We start from the raw sequence: 12,913 nt of genomic DNA, 5'->3' as shown, positions 1-12,913 counted from the left end.
AGGGCAGTATTTTCTTTAGCCAATAGAATATCAGCAGACAACAGATTTGTCTAAATGGTTGAAAATTTGCTTTAAGTACGTAACTGCACAGTGACTAAAGAAAGCATAAGACCTATTGCAATTGACCCTTTTTGGTTACATTCCACACCGATGCATATATCATTACTGCACACGTCATGGCTTTTAAATGTACAGTAACAATGTTTGCTAAATGATGTGCACATTAGGATGACATCGAATAATGACATCTCAAATCTACCTGCAAAGGCTTATGGGGTTTACCAAAAAGGTCAATTAGTGTGAATATATTATATCCATGGGTTGTGTTTCTGCTTTCACTCTTCTTTAAGTTGTATGTATTAGTTTGAGTTTCATGGCATTATTTGCAATAATGGTTTTGCTACAGCCTCTACACCAATAGCATTACAACAAAGTTGTTAGAATAGGAAAGCATCTGGAAGTCAAACTGTTTGCTCAAAAAAAACTATGAAAACCTGAAGATTTATTACAAGGAATGTATATTATTCACAGAGTAGACCTTCAAACTTTTATTGCACATTGTCCGGCCATTGTTATATGTTTTTCAACTATACAATAAGGAAATCTTACATATTCCTCATTTTTTTCAGAAATAATTTAACACATAATACATACAATATATAATATCTATATATACTTTTAAGAAAGCTTTGATATCCATAAACAACATAGGTACAACAAATTAAAATATGCTGTAAAAATTCTTACCACTGTTTCTAGCAGGTTACACAATATCACTTTTTTAAATATTGCATGATTTAATTATTTTCTTTTTTTTTTAATAGCCACTGATTCAATATAATGCAAACATATTGCACAGCTTTTAAACATTTATGTATGATAATAAAACTTGCAAACCTTCCTTACTTGAGAAGGTTGGATTACTGAATGACAAGTGAAAGCATACTTGAATCTTGCTTGTCTGGACTACTTTTAAGCAAATTGACAAATTTAAGTTTGAGATAAGTGCTTTGTTTATGTTTGTTTATATCTAGGCCTAGAAGGGTCAAAGAAATTATGTAAGAATGAATCATTTTATTCTTATAAATTGATTACTTGTATAGACTTTGGAAATTGATGAGAATTTTTAATTCATGTAAATCTTTTGCGGGGATAATAATATGCAATTTTGGCATATCTCAAAGTACCTCATTTATCTCAATCATGGCATATCTCTTAATCAGAGGTTTTAAATTCCAAGGAATCTTGTTTTATATCCTGTTTACATTTGAAGTAAGTGAGATTTAATTTTCTGAGAAAATGTAAGCTTTAAGTTCTTGCTCTTGACATTAGAATTTCATGAAGTTAATATTGTACTTAGGGGTAAAGATTGTGCAATATTAGTTATAAATAAATGTGATTATGGCATTAACCAATTGAAACCGGTTAGAATTCTCACAAATCAAATGTGCTTCCCTTTATACTGAAATAGCAATTTATTTGGTCCATCTTCCATTGCTACCCAATACCTTTTAAAGATAAAAAGCATTTCAGGAGTAGTTAAACCAAGAAGAATTTATGGCAAGATAAACTTACTTTACTTAACAAAACACAATATTAAGAAAGAAATGTTTTACACTAATAAAACACAAATAGATATAACAGGACACTGATAGTTGGTACCAGTTTTAGGTCTCAAAATTGTAATATATTATTTATTTTGTGATAATTAATACCAATCTGCAGAACTTGCAAATGAGAATAACCCTTAAATTTGGATGTATCCTTGGTGTATTAAAGGTATTCATGAATTAGACCAGTGTAAAGACTCCATTGAAGAATTAAGTAGCTTAGAGAATAAAGCTGTATAATCCATCAATAGAAGATTCCTGTGCTAAGCTAATTCCGTACAGTTTTACACAAAGGATAAATCTAAATTTGTGCATTGATCATGACTGTTATTTAGTTATTAATCATGGATATAATATGCATTTTTTATAAATATGTATATTGCACTATATGTAAAAAAGTGTTACTTGTTTGGCAAAACAGTATTAAATTGCACAGAGGGCTAGTCTCGATTTAATATTCTCATTTATATACCACTGCTTAAGTTTATAGTGGTACCCCAATCACAACAGCTCACTTTGGCTTCATTGTCAAATACCACAGACACACATTCACATAATTTGAATAGTAAAGAAACAGTATACTATACTCTTTTGTCACTCATTCACTGCATGTCCATGGTATTACACAATTGCTGCAAAAATTTTAAAGTTTATACTACATATAAGAAAAGATATTTTTGCTACATTTTAACATTTGTACATTCTTTTAACTATGATAGTGTAAAATTACATTTCTAATCAGAACTACTGATATTAAATAAATACAGACACAAAATATATATAATATAGGGTAAAAATGTTTGGAAGTCTATCTATCTACACATCCCTAGGGACTGCAGCTTATCTTCATTATTGTAATAATTCTTTTTGTATAAATAATGCAACTTCACCCTTCTCATAACCTTTGAACCCAAATTACCCTCTCAACATCTTGAGTATTCATATCCAAAGTACTAATCTACTAGTCTGACAAAAATATGCATTGCTTAGGTATATAATGTGCAAATTTCCCTTGTGCAATCATTCAAAATATCATATAAAGGATGCATAATGTAAAATTTATATGCTATTAAGTCTTAGTTTACCTGAAATAATAGTTGTATGCCCAACATGGGTTTGCTATTTGATTAAGCACAATATGCATAAGCCCCATATGGAATGGGTAGATATGATTCAATATGCACTTCTTAATATGATGCATACTGCCCTAGAAATTCGGAGAAAAATACGTAGGGAGGTAAGGACAATTGCTTGTCAAATAGTAGCACTGAGTGAGAGAGGAAAGGCAAACCTTTGGGCTGTTCCAGTTGGAATCATTACACCCCCTATGGAAGATGTTCTACATAGGGAGTGTGAATTTCAAATGGGGTTACCTTAATGGGTGACTCCGTTTGAAATCTACACTCCCTGTGTGGGAGATTAAGTTTGTGTCTTCCATAGGGGTGTGGATTTCAACTGGAATAGCCCATTTAACCTCCCTGTTCCAGGGGTTCTTACCCGGTGAATTTTTTTGAGTAGGTTTGCTCAGATCTACACAGGCTTTGTGGTGAAATTGGTTTGATTATTTATGTATGAATTGATGTGTTCGTTATGTCAAGTCACACAATGCAGGAATATGTATGAATTATTTCTTCTTTTATCACACATCATGCTTATCTGTTATTCACACACAAAATATGATGTCATTAGAATTGTACTTGTATGCCAACATATCATGTACCAGGGTAGAAAATATAGAATTTCTTGTCATTTTTTTATCATTTTGTTGCCACAAATCCTACAATCTGTTAAAAATATGCCCTAAATATTACATGATATCTTAGTGATTTGGCTATTCTATCTGAAAACATATGCTAATGCTCTTACATCATGATGTATTTAAACTTGCATTTATAAGAGTGTAATAGTAATTGTGTTTCTTTGAACAACTGACTACTTGGCTATACTATCTTACAGTGTATAACCAGTGTTTTGATGGGTATTTTTGCATTGCAATCATAAGTACAAACCAATTGTAACTCTAACAAGTACCATATAAATTGTGTGAAAGAGTTATGATGGGTTTGAGACATAAATGTTAGCAAATTGCACCCCTAGTTGGGTATTGTCAGAGAGCAGGGTGCTAGCTAGACACCTGTCCACCCATCATTTTAGACAGGCAGTTTGCTCCTTTGACAGGCAAAATTAATACCTGTGCTGTGACATATGCTAAATTCGAAAAGTGAATGCTTGAATAAGTTCTGTGAACTCAAAACAAGACCAAACTAATAAATCAAAGCTATAGCAATAGCTATTTGAACTGACTGAACCCCTAGAAGGAGCAGAGATCTGGTTTATTTTTGTCAGAGAGCATCATTTTTTGTTTTCAAACAGGATAGCCAATGATATCATTGCAATGAGTTATATCATAATACTTTCAATTTAAACCTGTTGTATTTCTGTATAAACAGGTGAAGACAAGCATGCAGTTCCCAGGATCTCCATTTATTGTGCCTCCTCGATCCCATAGCAACCCCACCATGCATCATGGTCATTGTGCAAAAAGAACAGAAGTCACACTAAATATATTGGAAATCATAATTTTTTCCACTTAAGAGTTCAACTTTTACCGTAACAAAATTATTGCATGGGTAGAAATAAGTGATAACTGATCAAAGAAAAAAAGTGTGACTTAGATTCTTTTTGCACTAATTCAAAGTGATCTAGAATTACTGTTCTTATGGTTTTACTCAGGTAAATTTTACTTTTATCTATTTATAATTTGATGCGATTAAGCGGTCAAATTGTAAAAACAAATTTGGTACTGTACACAGTGATGACGATCAACAAATCAGAGGAATTGCTGAACAGATCAGTTCAGTACACGGTCGGAGTGAAAGTTTTGGCATAAGGTAACAGACTGAGCAATAGTAAATGTACTATAATGTATAGATACTGTTCTAACCTATTAAGTTATTTTGCCTACCATGGTAATGATTCTATCTGCACCCTGGGTCCAACAAAATTGAGTAAATATTCAGATTTCTGAATCTGTTTTTAATTTTGCCCACAAAAATGTGCTGCCAAAACTTAATCTGTTTCAGTCTTTCACAGAAGTTGTCTTATGCAGTAACTCCTCACTTTTTTGGTCATACAGTGATATACCTATACAGATATAGTGCAACAGTACATCAACATATCCCTCTCACCATCATATCCATGTCACGATGCAACACATATAGCGCCCTCGCAAGACCACGTACAACAAAAGATGATGATTGCAGCATGCAGGACCAACCAACCAACACCTACCAACCACAGATTTAATTTTTGAATTCAAATTCAGACCATGGTATAACAACATGAGAAGAAGAGTGAGTGCACAAGATGGTGGATGAATTTAGAAGACTTGCTACTTGTTGAGATTGATGCCTAGCTTGTCCGTGATTGGTGTGAGATAGCTCAGAACCGTGTCGAAGATTCCTGGTACGTGGTTGCAGCAGACACGACACATTACAAGGCACAAATGTGGCAGACAAAACAAAAAATATGAAAAAGAACATAAAAAGAAAGAAAGAAAGAGCATGCATTAGTATGAGCCATAACCAAATTTAAATGTTAAATTTATTCAACATATGTCTACATGTTTAGGATTGTATGCAAATAAGTTGTATCAAAATGAAGTAAGAATCTGGAATGTATTGTAGTGAAAAGTGGTATACACACTGAGGTAGCCTTTATTGGTACACTGTTTAAAAACTGGATACAGTTTTACCCAACTGAGGATACTAAATAACCACCCCAACATCAATAGGCAAAAGTTTTACCTAATTTGGGTAAATATTTTGCCAACTTGGGGGTTAATTTTGTATCCATGCATAGCAATTCTCAGTGGGGTAAAATTTCACCCTGCTTGTTTACTGTGTAATGGAGGCATTATAAAAGTGCTCTAAACATGTTTTAAACAGATTAATTGAGTAGAGCAAAGTACACTGATCAATATACCTTTTGTTTTGAGTCAATCGGACATACGGTTTTCAATATATATCAATTTATATTTTCTTTGTATTATTGTTTTTATCAATAATCAATCAAGTTAATGAGCTAAAATGACTGGAGAAGCTCATTTACATATAATTTTGCCAATATTTTGCTAAAATCCATGCATAAATGTTCAGGGTACTTTTATTTTGCATAATAATTTGCCCTGAAACTTGGTCAAAGTGTTTCTAATATGTTCTAATGTATTAGAGGCCGCTAACTATATAATTACATTAGCATTTAGAAACATTTGCTCAAGTTTCAGGCAAAAGTATGCAAAATAAAAGTACCCTGAACATTTATGCATTGATTTTTAGCAAAATATTGGCAAAAATTACATTAATGAGCCTTTCCAGTCCATTTAGCTCATTAACTATATTGATTATTGACAAAAACAATAGGATACAAAGAAAATATAAATTGATTTATTTTGGAAACCGTATGTCCGATTAACACCAAACAAAAGGCATATTGATCAGTGTACTTTACCCTACTCAATTAATCTGTTTAAAACATGCTCAAAGCGTTTTCTAATTTCTAGAAAATGCATCCAATACCACCTTAAATTGTATACCTGAAGTTCTGTACCCAATTAAGGGACTGTTCAATATTTACGCTAGGGGGAGTTGGAGTTTTGACAAAACAATTTGCGTTCCCTCTTATCCGCTCAAAATGTTTGGATTCTCTCTTGTAATCCCCTTTTTCTCTTCATTTAAAACTTAACATTCCCTGTCATGGTTCAAGTAAAAAAATCAAATTCCCCCTCAAGATCTCCCAAAAAATGTAATTTTCCTTAAAACCCCCGCTCCTCTCTGGCGTAAATATTGAACAGTTCCTAATTTCCACTCTATACACTCTAATTTTTATCATGATTTGAAGTGCAACCAGGAATAATAAACAATCAAACACACCATGATACATGCAGTATTTATTACTTTAGAGGGTTGAGATCAATCTGTGTAAAATACATTTGCTGCTTAACTGCAGTAAGTAAATACATTTGGCATGTAACTGAAAATCAAATTCAATTTCTGCCAAGACCTGGACATTTTTTCATCAGCAGTATGCAATGAAGAGGTAAGGGGCTATTCCATTATATTTGAAAACCATATACACACAGTTTTAGTTGTTCATGGTCCAACAGAAATGACATGGAAGTTTTTTGAATTCCCATGCAAATTTCCCAAAATTATGTTTATATTTAATATTATATTAAATCCTACAGTTTTCAGCTAGAATTAACATATAATATGGCAACATTTCCATCTGGAATGACCATAAGGGCTATTCCAGTTTAAATCCACACAACCCGTATGGAAGATATGACCTTAATCTTCCACTGACACAGGGAGTGTGAATTTCAAATGGGGTTACCTAAATGGGTGACTCCATTCGAAATCTACTCTCCCTTGTCACCTACCCCCCCTGTCATGGGCCTCAATCCTGGGGGGTGGGGGAATGACCCATTTTGTATTCATTTCAGCCACTTTTTGACAATTCAAGCTGAATTAAATGACCCCTCCCCCACATTTCAAGACGGATTGACGCTAATGCTCCCTGTGCAGGAAACCAGGCTCATGTCTGCCCATAGGGGGTGTAAGGATTTCAACCAACTGTAATAGTCCAAAGTCTATTGTTCAGTAGCATCCCATGAGTAGTACAAGGGTGTGTGGATTCTAAGCGGAATAGCCCGGGTGCCTTGTGTGTCATTATCACTAACTTTCTCACATTCTCCTGACAATTTATGTTTGAAAGATTAATAATTTCTTGTCTTGTCAGAAGATTGGACAAATTATCACGATTACTAATTTTATGCAGACCCGTTGCATTTTGTCATAACAATTAATATATCAATTAAAATGAATTGATGTAATATGATCTTACACCATGCCAATGATGTTTAGAAACAGGACCATGAAAAATGAAATAAGTCCCCAATTTCATTTTATATACTTACCACCTAGTAGTACACACATTGAACAATAAATTTTGAGATGTTCATAGTCCCAGTCCCTGAATAATTTAGAATCTGAATTTAAAAGTAATCCAGAAAAGCACTATATCTTGCATTGATCTAACTCCCTTTTAGTTTACAGAACAATAAAAGCAATAATAAAGCTTAATTTTTGACAAAGATTTTGAAATGTATAATGTATAAAGACTTGTATTTATTGAATGAATTTATTGTTTTTAAGCAATAAATTAATTCAACAAATAACCACATTAAAAAGGTGGGAATTAAATTACACATATCTCAGTGTTTTAATTGACCTTTTCAGTAATTCCTGTAAACCTTTGTAAAATGTCATCATCAATGGGAAATTCTTCAACAGTTGTTGTTTTTCCTTTTTACTGGTTCTTGCCTGTGTTATATGAGACTATATAGATCACAGCTGAGTGCGTATTGAACTGTGTGAATGTGTGTATTAATTGTTTGCATTGCACGTAACATGGTATGTGCCCTGTGATCTCGTCCCCCTTTCATTAGGCTTGTTCAGACGATCGCTTGTAAAGTCGCTTGTAACTACATTCGAATGTAAACTTGCATGTAGTGCCCGTCTAAACGCACTCGCATGAAGCTACATACAAGTTACAAGTGACGATTTTACATGTAAGATATCTTACATGTAGCGAGCTACATTCTAATGTAAGGCCAGTGTGAACAAGACTTGCATGTAAACTCGCTTGTAAGCATGACCTTGATGACCCAATCCTATTCTGATTGTGCATAATCATGGCATAATTTAACCAGTGAAGGTCACTCTTACTTTTGAGTTGGCTTACAAGTAAGTCCCGTGTGGACACACACTCACTTGTAGCATAATTTAATTGCTGGCTCGCTTGTAAGTAACATTCAAAAGTAGGCTACCGTCTAAACACACCTATTGTAATATCATGCATCCATGTGTGAAGGATTCAATAGGATTCACTGCACCTTGTTTTCCCAACTTTTCCGATCTTAATTTGAAATGGTCCGGATTCACCAATTTCGTGCACTGGTTGAATTTGCGGATTTTAAAAAATAGCCCTAAAGAGTGGACGTAAATTGCATCCAAACATATTTGACAGTTGCTGTTTAAAGAATACTGAAGAATAAAAGTATTGTTTTGACACCAAGTCCTGTCTGTATCACCCGATGTTTTGAGACCCAGCCATGTCTGTATCGCCTAATATAACATGTGAAATAGCATTATTTTTGTGTAGCATTAAAATCATGCTATCTCCTGTGTTATATCAGGCAATAGAGATCGACATGGCTGGGTCTCAAAACAATTATGCTTTAAATCTCCCATACGCACATTCGTTTGATTGAGGGTAGGCAGTGACAACCTGCTCATTGATAATGATGCAGTATCAGTTGGATACAAAGCATTTTAGGACTTACTGAAATGGTACATTGTGTATGCATACAACTGAAAATAATCTGTGTTATTTCTTTCCATATGTATATAAAGAGGCACTTTATGATCCACAGCTTCATCTACTTCCCACTTACTCCAAAAAAGTTTAGATTTTTGTAACAGGGTGCTAGAATCACAAAATGATCCATTAATTTGAACAAATTTTATTTGATGTGTATAACATGCATGTTGTTTGATTTTCCCAAATTTGTTTACAACTTACTCATTATAAGTCAGGTTTATTAAAGCTACTACATTTGTTTTTTGTTATTACTAGTAGTTCTTTAAATCAGATAAGACCACTGTATTTTCCCTTTCTTTCAGGTATAGCTAACACGAATTACACAGAAACAAATTGAATTCTGTCTCTCTCTGATGCAATGCTGAATCGTGAGAGTCTGATTTGTATGTTATCAAACATCAGCCCTTAGGCATAAGACTGACAAGTATGTGTTAAACTCCTCCACAATCTAATAGAAATAAGTGCAATTTTATGAGTCTGTGAGGAAGATTAAGAACACCTATCTCTCCTGGGCCACTTCCATCACATTTAAAGGCATCAACCTGGCTTGAAGTCTTGAGCGATAATGATGTACGCATTTGTACAGTTACCATGGGATTTAAACATAGTCTCTTTCTCATTCTTAGTTTGTTAATGTCCGGCCAGGTATGTGACTTGAGGCTTTGTTTGAGGCTAATTTGATGTGACAATTAAATCTGGCAAATTGCACCGGGACTTTTAGGAGGAGAATGTTCCATGTAAACATATGCTTATAACAAGGAGATAATTATAATGTCTGGGTATTATCACATAGGATAGATAAGATATGTTGTGAGGTATAATAATGACATAGCATTTTATGTACATGATAAGTACTGATCCCGACCATCTTTAATGCATTTATTTTAGACATAGATGATCAAGATGGAAATCACAATCATGGATTATGGACTTAAAATACCTACAGACTGTAAAATATCAGCTAGCAATTTAAATTGTAAAAGTTAAACCAGTATCCATCAAGCACATCAAACAAAATCCATTGAGATGCAATAATTTCTGATATGGCTAGCTAGATGGTGCCACCTTTCCAGTGCCGAGTGAGTACAGGGTACATTTGAACATGGAGAGCAAATGCATCCATAACTCTATTGCATCATGTGCATGAACATATGTTACGCTTTGTCGCGTATTTGTATGTTCACACCTTTTTTTATGATGGTTTACGTTAGCAAATCTAACCTTTCATAAAAGGGTCATCAGTAAAGGGTCTTTGAAAAACATTAACTAATGTCCTTAATTGCTCCAACTGATCCATGTTATTCTATCTGACCATAATGCCATTGTAAAAATAAGCTCTTATCACCCACATAGAGTTCTATCTCTATGAGACAAACCAATGAGGTAGAATCAAAGAGTACTGACTCAGGCATTGTGTTGCTCATGGAGGCTCATAGATTCAAAGTGTGTGATTGTTTGCATTCTGCGTATAACGCATTGTGCCACTGCAAGCGCAAAACTTTGAAACGTTCAACCTTAAAGACACAAATTATTGTTTGATTTGGGGCTCTTGCAGACAAATGCCACAGGTACATTATCTGTCCTCCATCAGTGACTTAAACCAAGATGGCAGATTTGCCATCGCTTTACATATGGCTCAATTTTGAGTTGGTAATCTTTTGGTATAACATCTTTGGTTAAAACACACAAGTAAGGTTATATATGATGATCTATTAGGGAACCATCTGTCTATATATCCATCTCCTTCTAGTTGAGACGTATTGTAAACAATTCTTGCTATTCATTGATTTCTATATACATCATCAGCTGAGAAGGTGCTACAGAAGCAGACAGTTTCTGTCACCTCACGTAGTATTGTTGAAAGAAAAAGGGTAACTTTTATTTAACATAATTGATTTGATTGAATTGAATTGATTGAGTTAGAGGTTGGATAATTAATTTTTGTTCCAAAGGTGGGTAACTTGCTGCAGAAATAAATATGTTGTATATCACCTCATATAACACTGTTAAAATAAAATTTTAAACCAAACCTAGATCCAAGTAATTTTACTATACATTGGTTCCCGACAAGTTTGCATGGTAGTGATGTCAATGCTTTTTCATGGTTGCACCGCAAGTGTGCCAGCAAGCAGTCCTCGCTGTGCGCGATTATCTTTATGTGTGCAATTTGATACAAATACGCACCTTTGTCACTACAGAACTTGAGGTGAACCAAAGCTTAGAGGTGGGGAACGATTTGCCATATTTGGTAACTATGAACACGTACTGATGGGCAATTAATATTATCCAATTTTGAGTTCAATATTGTATCAATTTGACACGTTAGTATGAATAGCTTGACTGCTTGTAATAATATAACTAACAGACAGGAGAAAAATATGTTGATGCTTTGTGCGTCGTCAGAAAATTTATGACAGATTGACAGTAGAGCCCCTGGAAAAGGTCATAACAACACCCCTAGACATGGAAATCTCACGGGTCTCTACTTGATGAGCACTGTTAAGCTTTTTAAATCAAACACTCGAATTGAAGGTATCCTATCATGCAGTATCTACAGAAAATTAATCTTCATAAAACTATCTTGCCTTTTTTATTTCCAATTTATCTTCTTATTATTTTATATTTCTAGAGATATTGCTGATTTGTGGTGACTGATTTCTTTCAAAATGCAAATTGTGGGTAAACCTCTTTGTGATGTGACACTAATCTAATATGGCTATTCCAGTTGAGTTCCATACACCCCCTATGGAAGACATGACTTTAATCGTCCACACAGGGAGTGTAGATTTTGAATGGAGTCGCCCATTTAGATGGTCCCATTTGAAATTTACACTCCCTATGTGAGAGATTAAGGTCATGTCTTCCATAGGGGGTGTATGGATGTCAACTGGAATAGCCCATTGGCAATTTGGTTTAGTTGAATTTTGTGACTCTCTTACAAAAGTAGAACTGAGTACATTTTTTGACATTTTTATCTTTTATCTTTTTAAAGATGTAAGCTCTAGAAGTTACATTTAAAACAACACAATCATGTTAACAAATCAAGTTGAAGTGGTGTGATTAATTTTTAGTATATAATTCTATTTGTAAATTATACCCCAGTATCTATATCCTAGTACTATTCATAGGGTTTCTCCATAACATATTAATTATGAGTTAATGTCATAATGTATGATTTCTATCAAACTCAAAGTTTAATTTTGCTATTTTTTTTTCAAAATGCTGATAATATTAGTAATAAATGTCAGGAAATCTTTATGTCCATTTCAAAGGGGCATTTCGTGATCCACAGCCTCATCTCCCCACTTTTCTCAACGAAAGTTGAGATTTTTATACCACTGGATACCTCTGGCTACATAATGTTTATGTACCAAATATTTCTTGCAGATTGATTCGTTTAGCAAAAATATCGTCAAATTTGAATTTCGTTCTGGTATACCAGAACGAAATTACAACAGTGGTCTATGGAACAGTGTAATGCACATAATCATGCATAACTCACAAACGCAAAATCGGAATCAATTGAAATTTTGGGAATAAGCTTTTTTCGTGGATATCTACTGAAACATGTCATAAAAAGAGGATGCTAGGATCACGAAATCCTCCTTTAAGCCAAAATAACAAGGTTAAGTAAAAGAACCCCAACATGGCTATATTGGTCATTTAATGTGGCGTTCTATTCTATGAGGGACTTTATGCCTGAATAAAACATTATGTCAAAATTGCTCTGTTGACCGGACAAACACACCAAATTTGGCTGATTTCATTTAGGTGTAAGTTGGGACAATTGTAAACATTACAAATATGCCAAAAATCAGGTTTAAAAAAATAACCAATTTCATATTATACGATCACACATT

The 12,913-nt window shown here is 33.9% G+C and overlaps 1 protein-coding gene across 3 annotated transcripts in view; it reads right to left on the bottom strand.

The window, feature by feature from the left end:
* Nucleotides 1–1,046: 1,046 nt before the first annotated feature.
* Nucleotides 1,047–12,913, bottom strand: part of LOC140148620 (putative complexin-1) — a 95,910-nt gene continuing 84,043 nt past the window's right edge. For all 3 annotated transcript variants that reach the window (XM_072170635.1, XM_072170634.1, XM_072170636.1), the window contains one exon: nt 1,047–5,072. In XM_072170635.1, the coding sequence (XP_072026736.1) occupies nt 5,002–5,072 (71 nt within the window). In that variant the 3' untranslated portion in view covers nt 1,047–5,001. The remainder of the gene's footprint in view (nt 5,073–12,913) is intronic.

This window comes from Amphiura filiformis, chromosome 3 (genome assembly GCF_039555335.1).
Source record: "Amphiura filiformis chromosome 3, Afil_fr2py, whole genome shotgun sequence".
In the NCBI taxonomy this organism is placed as follows: Eukaryota; Metazoa; Echinodermata; class Ophiuroidea; order Amphilepidida; family Amphiuridae; genus Amphiura; species Amphiura filiformis.
Note: the sequence above shows the minus strand (reverse complement) of the source record. Positions and strands in the feature narration are given on the sequence as shown.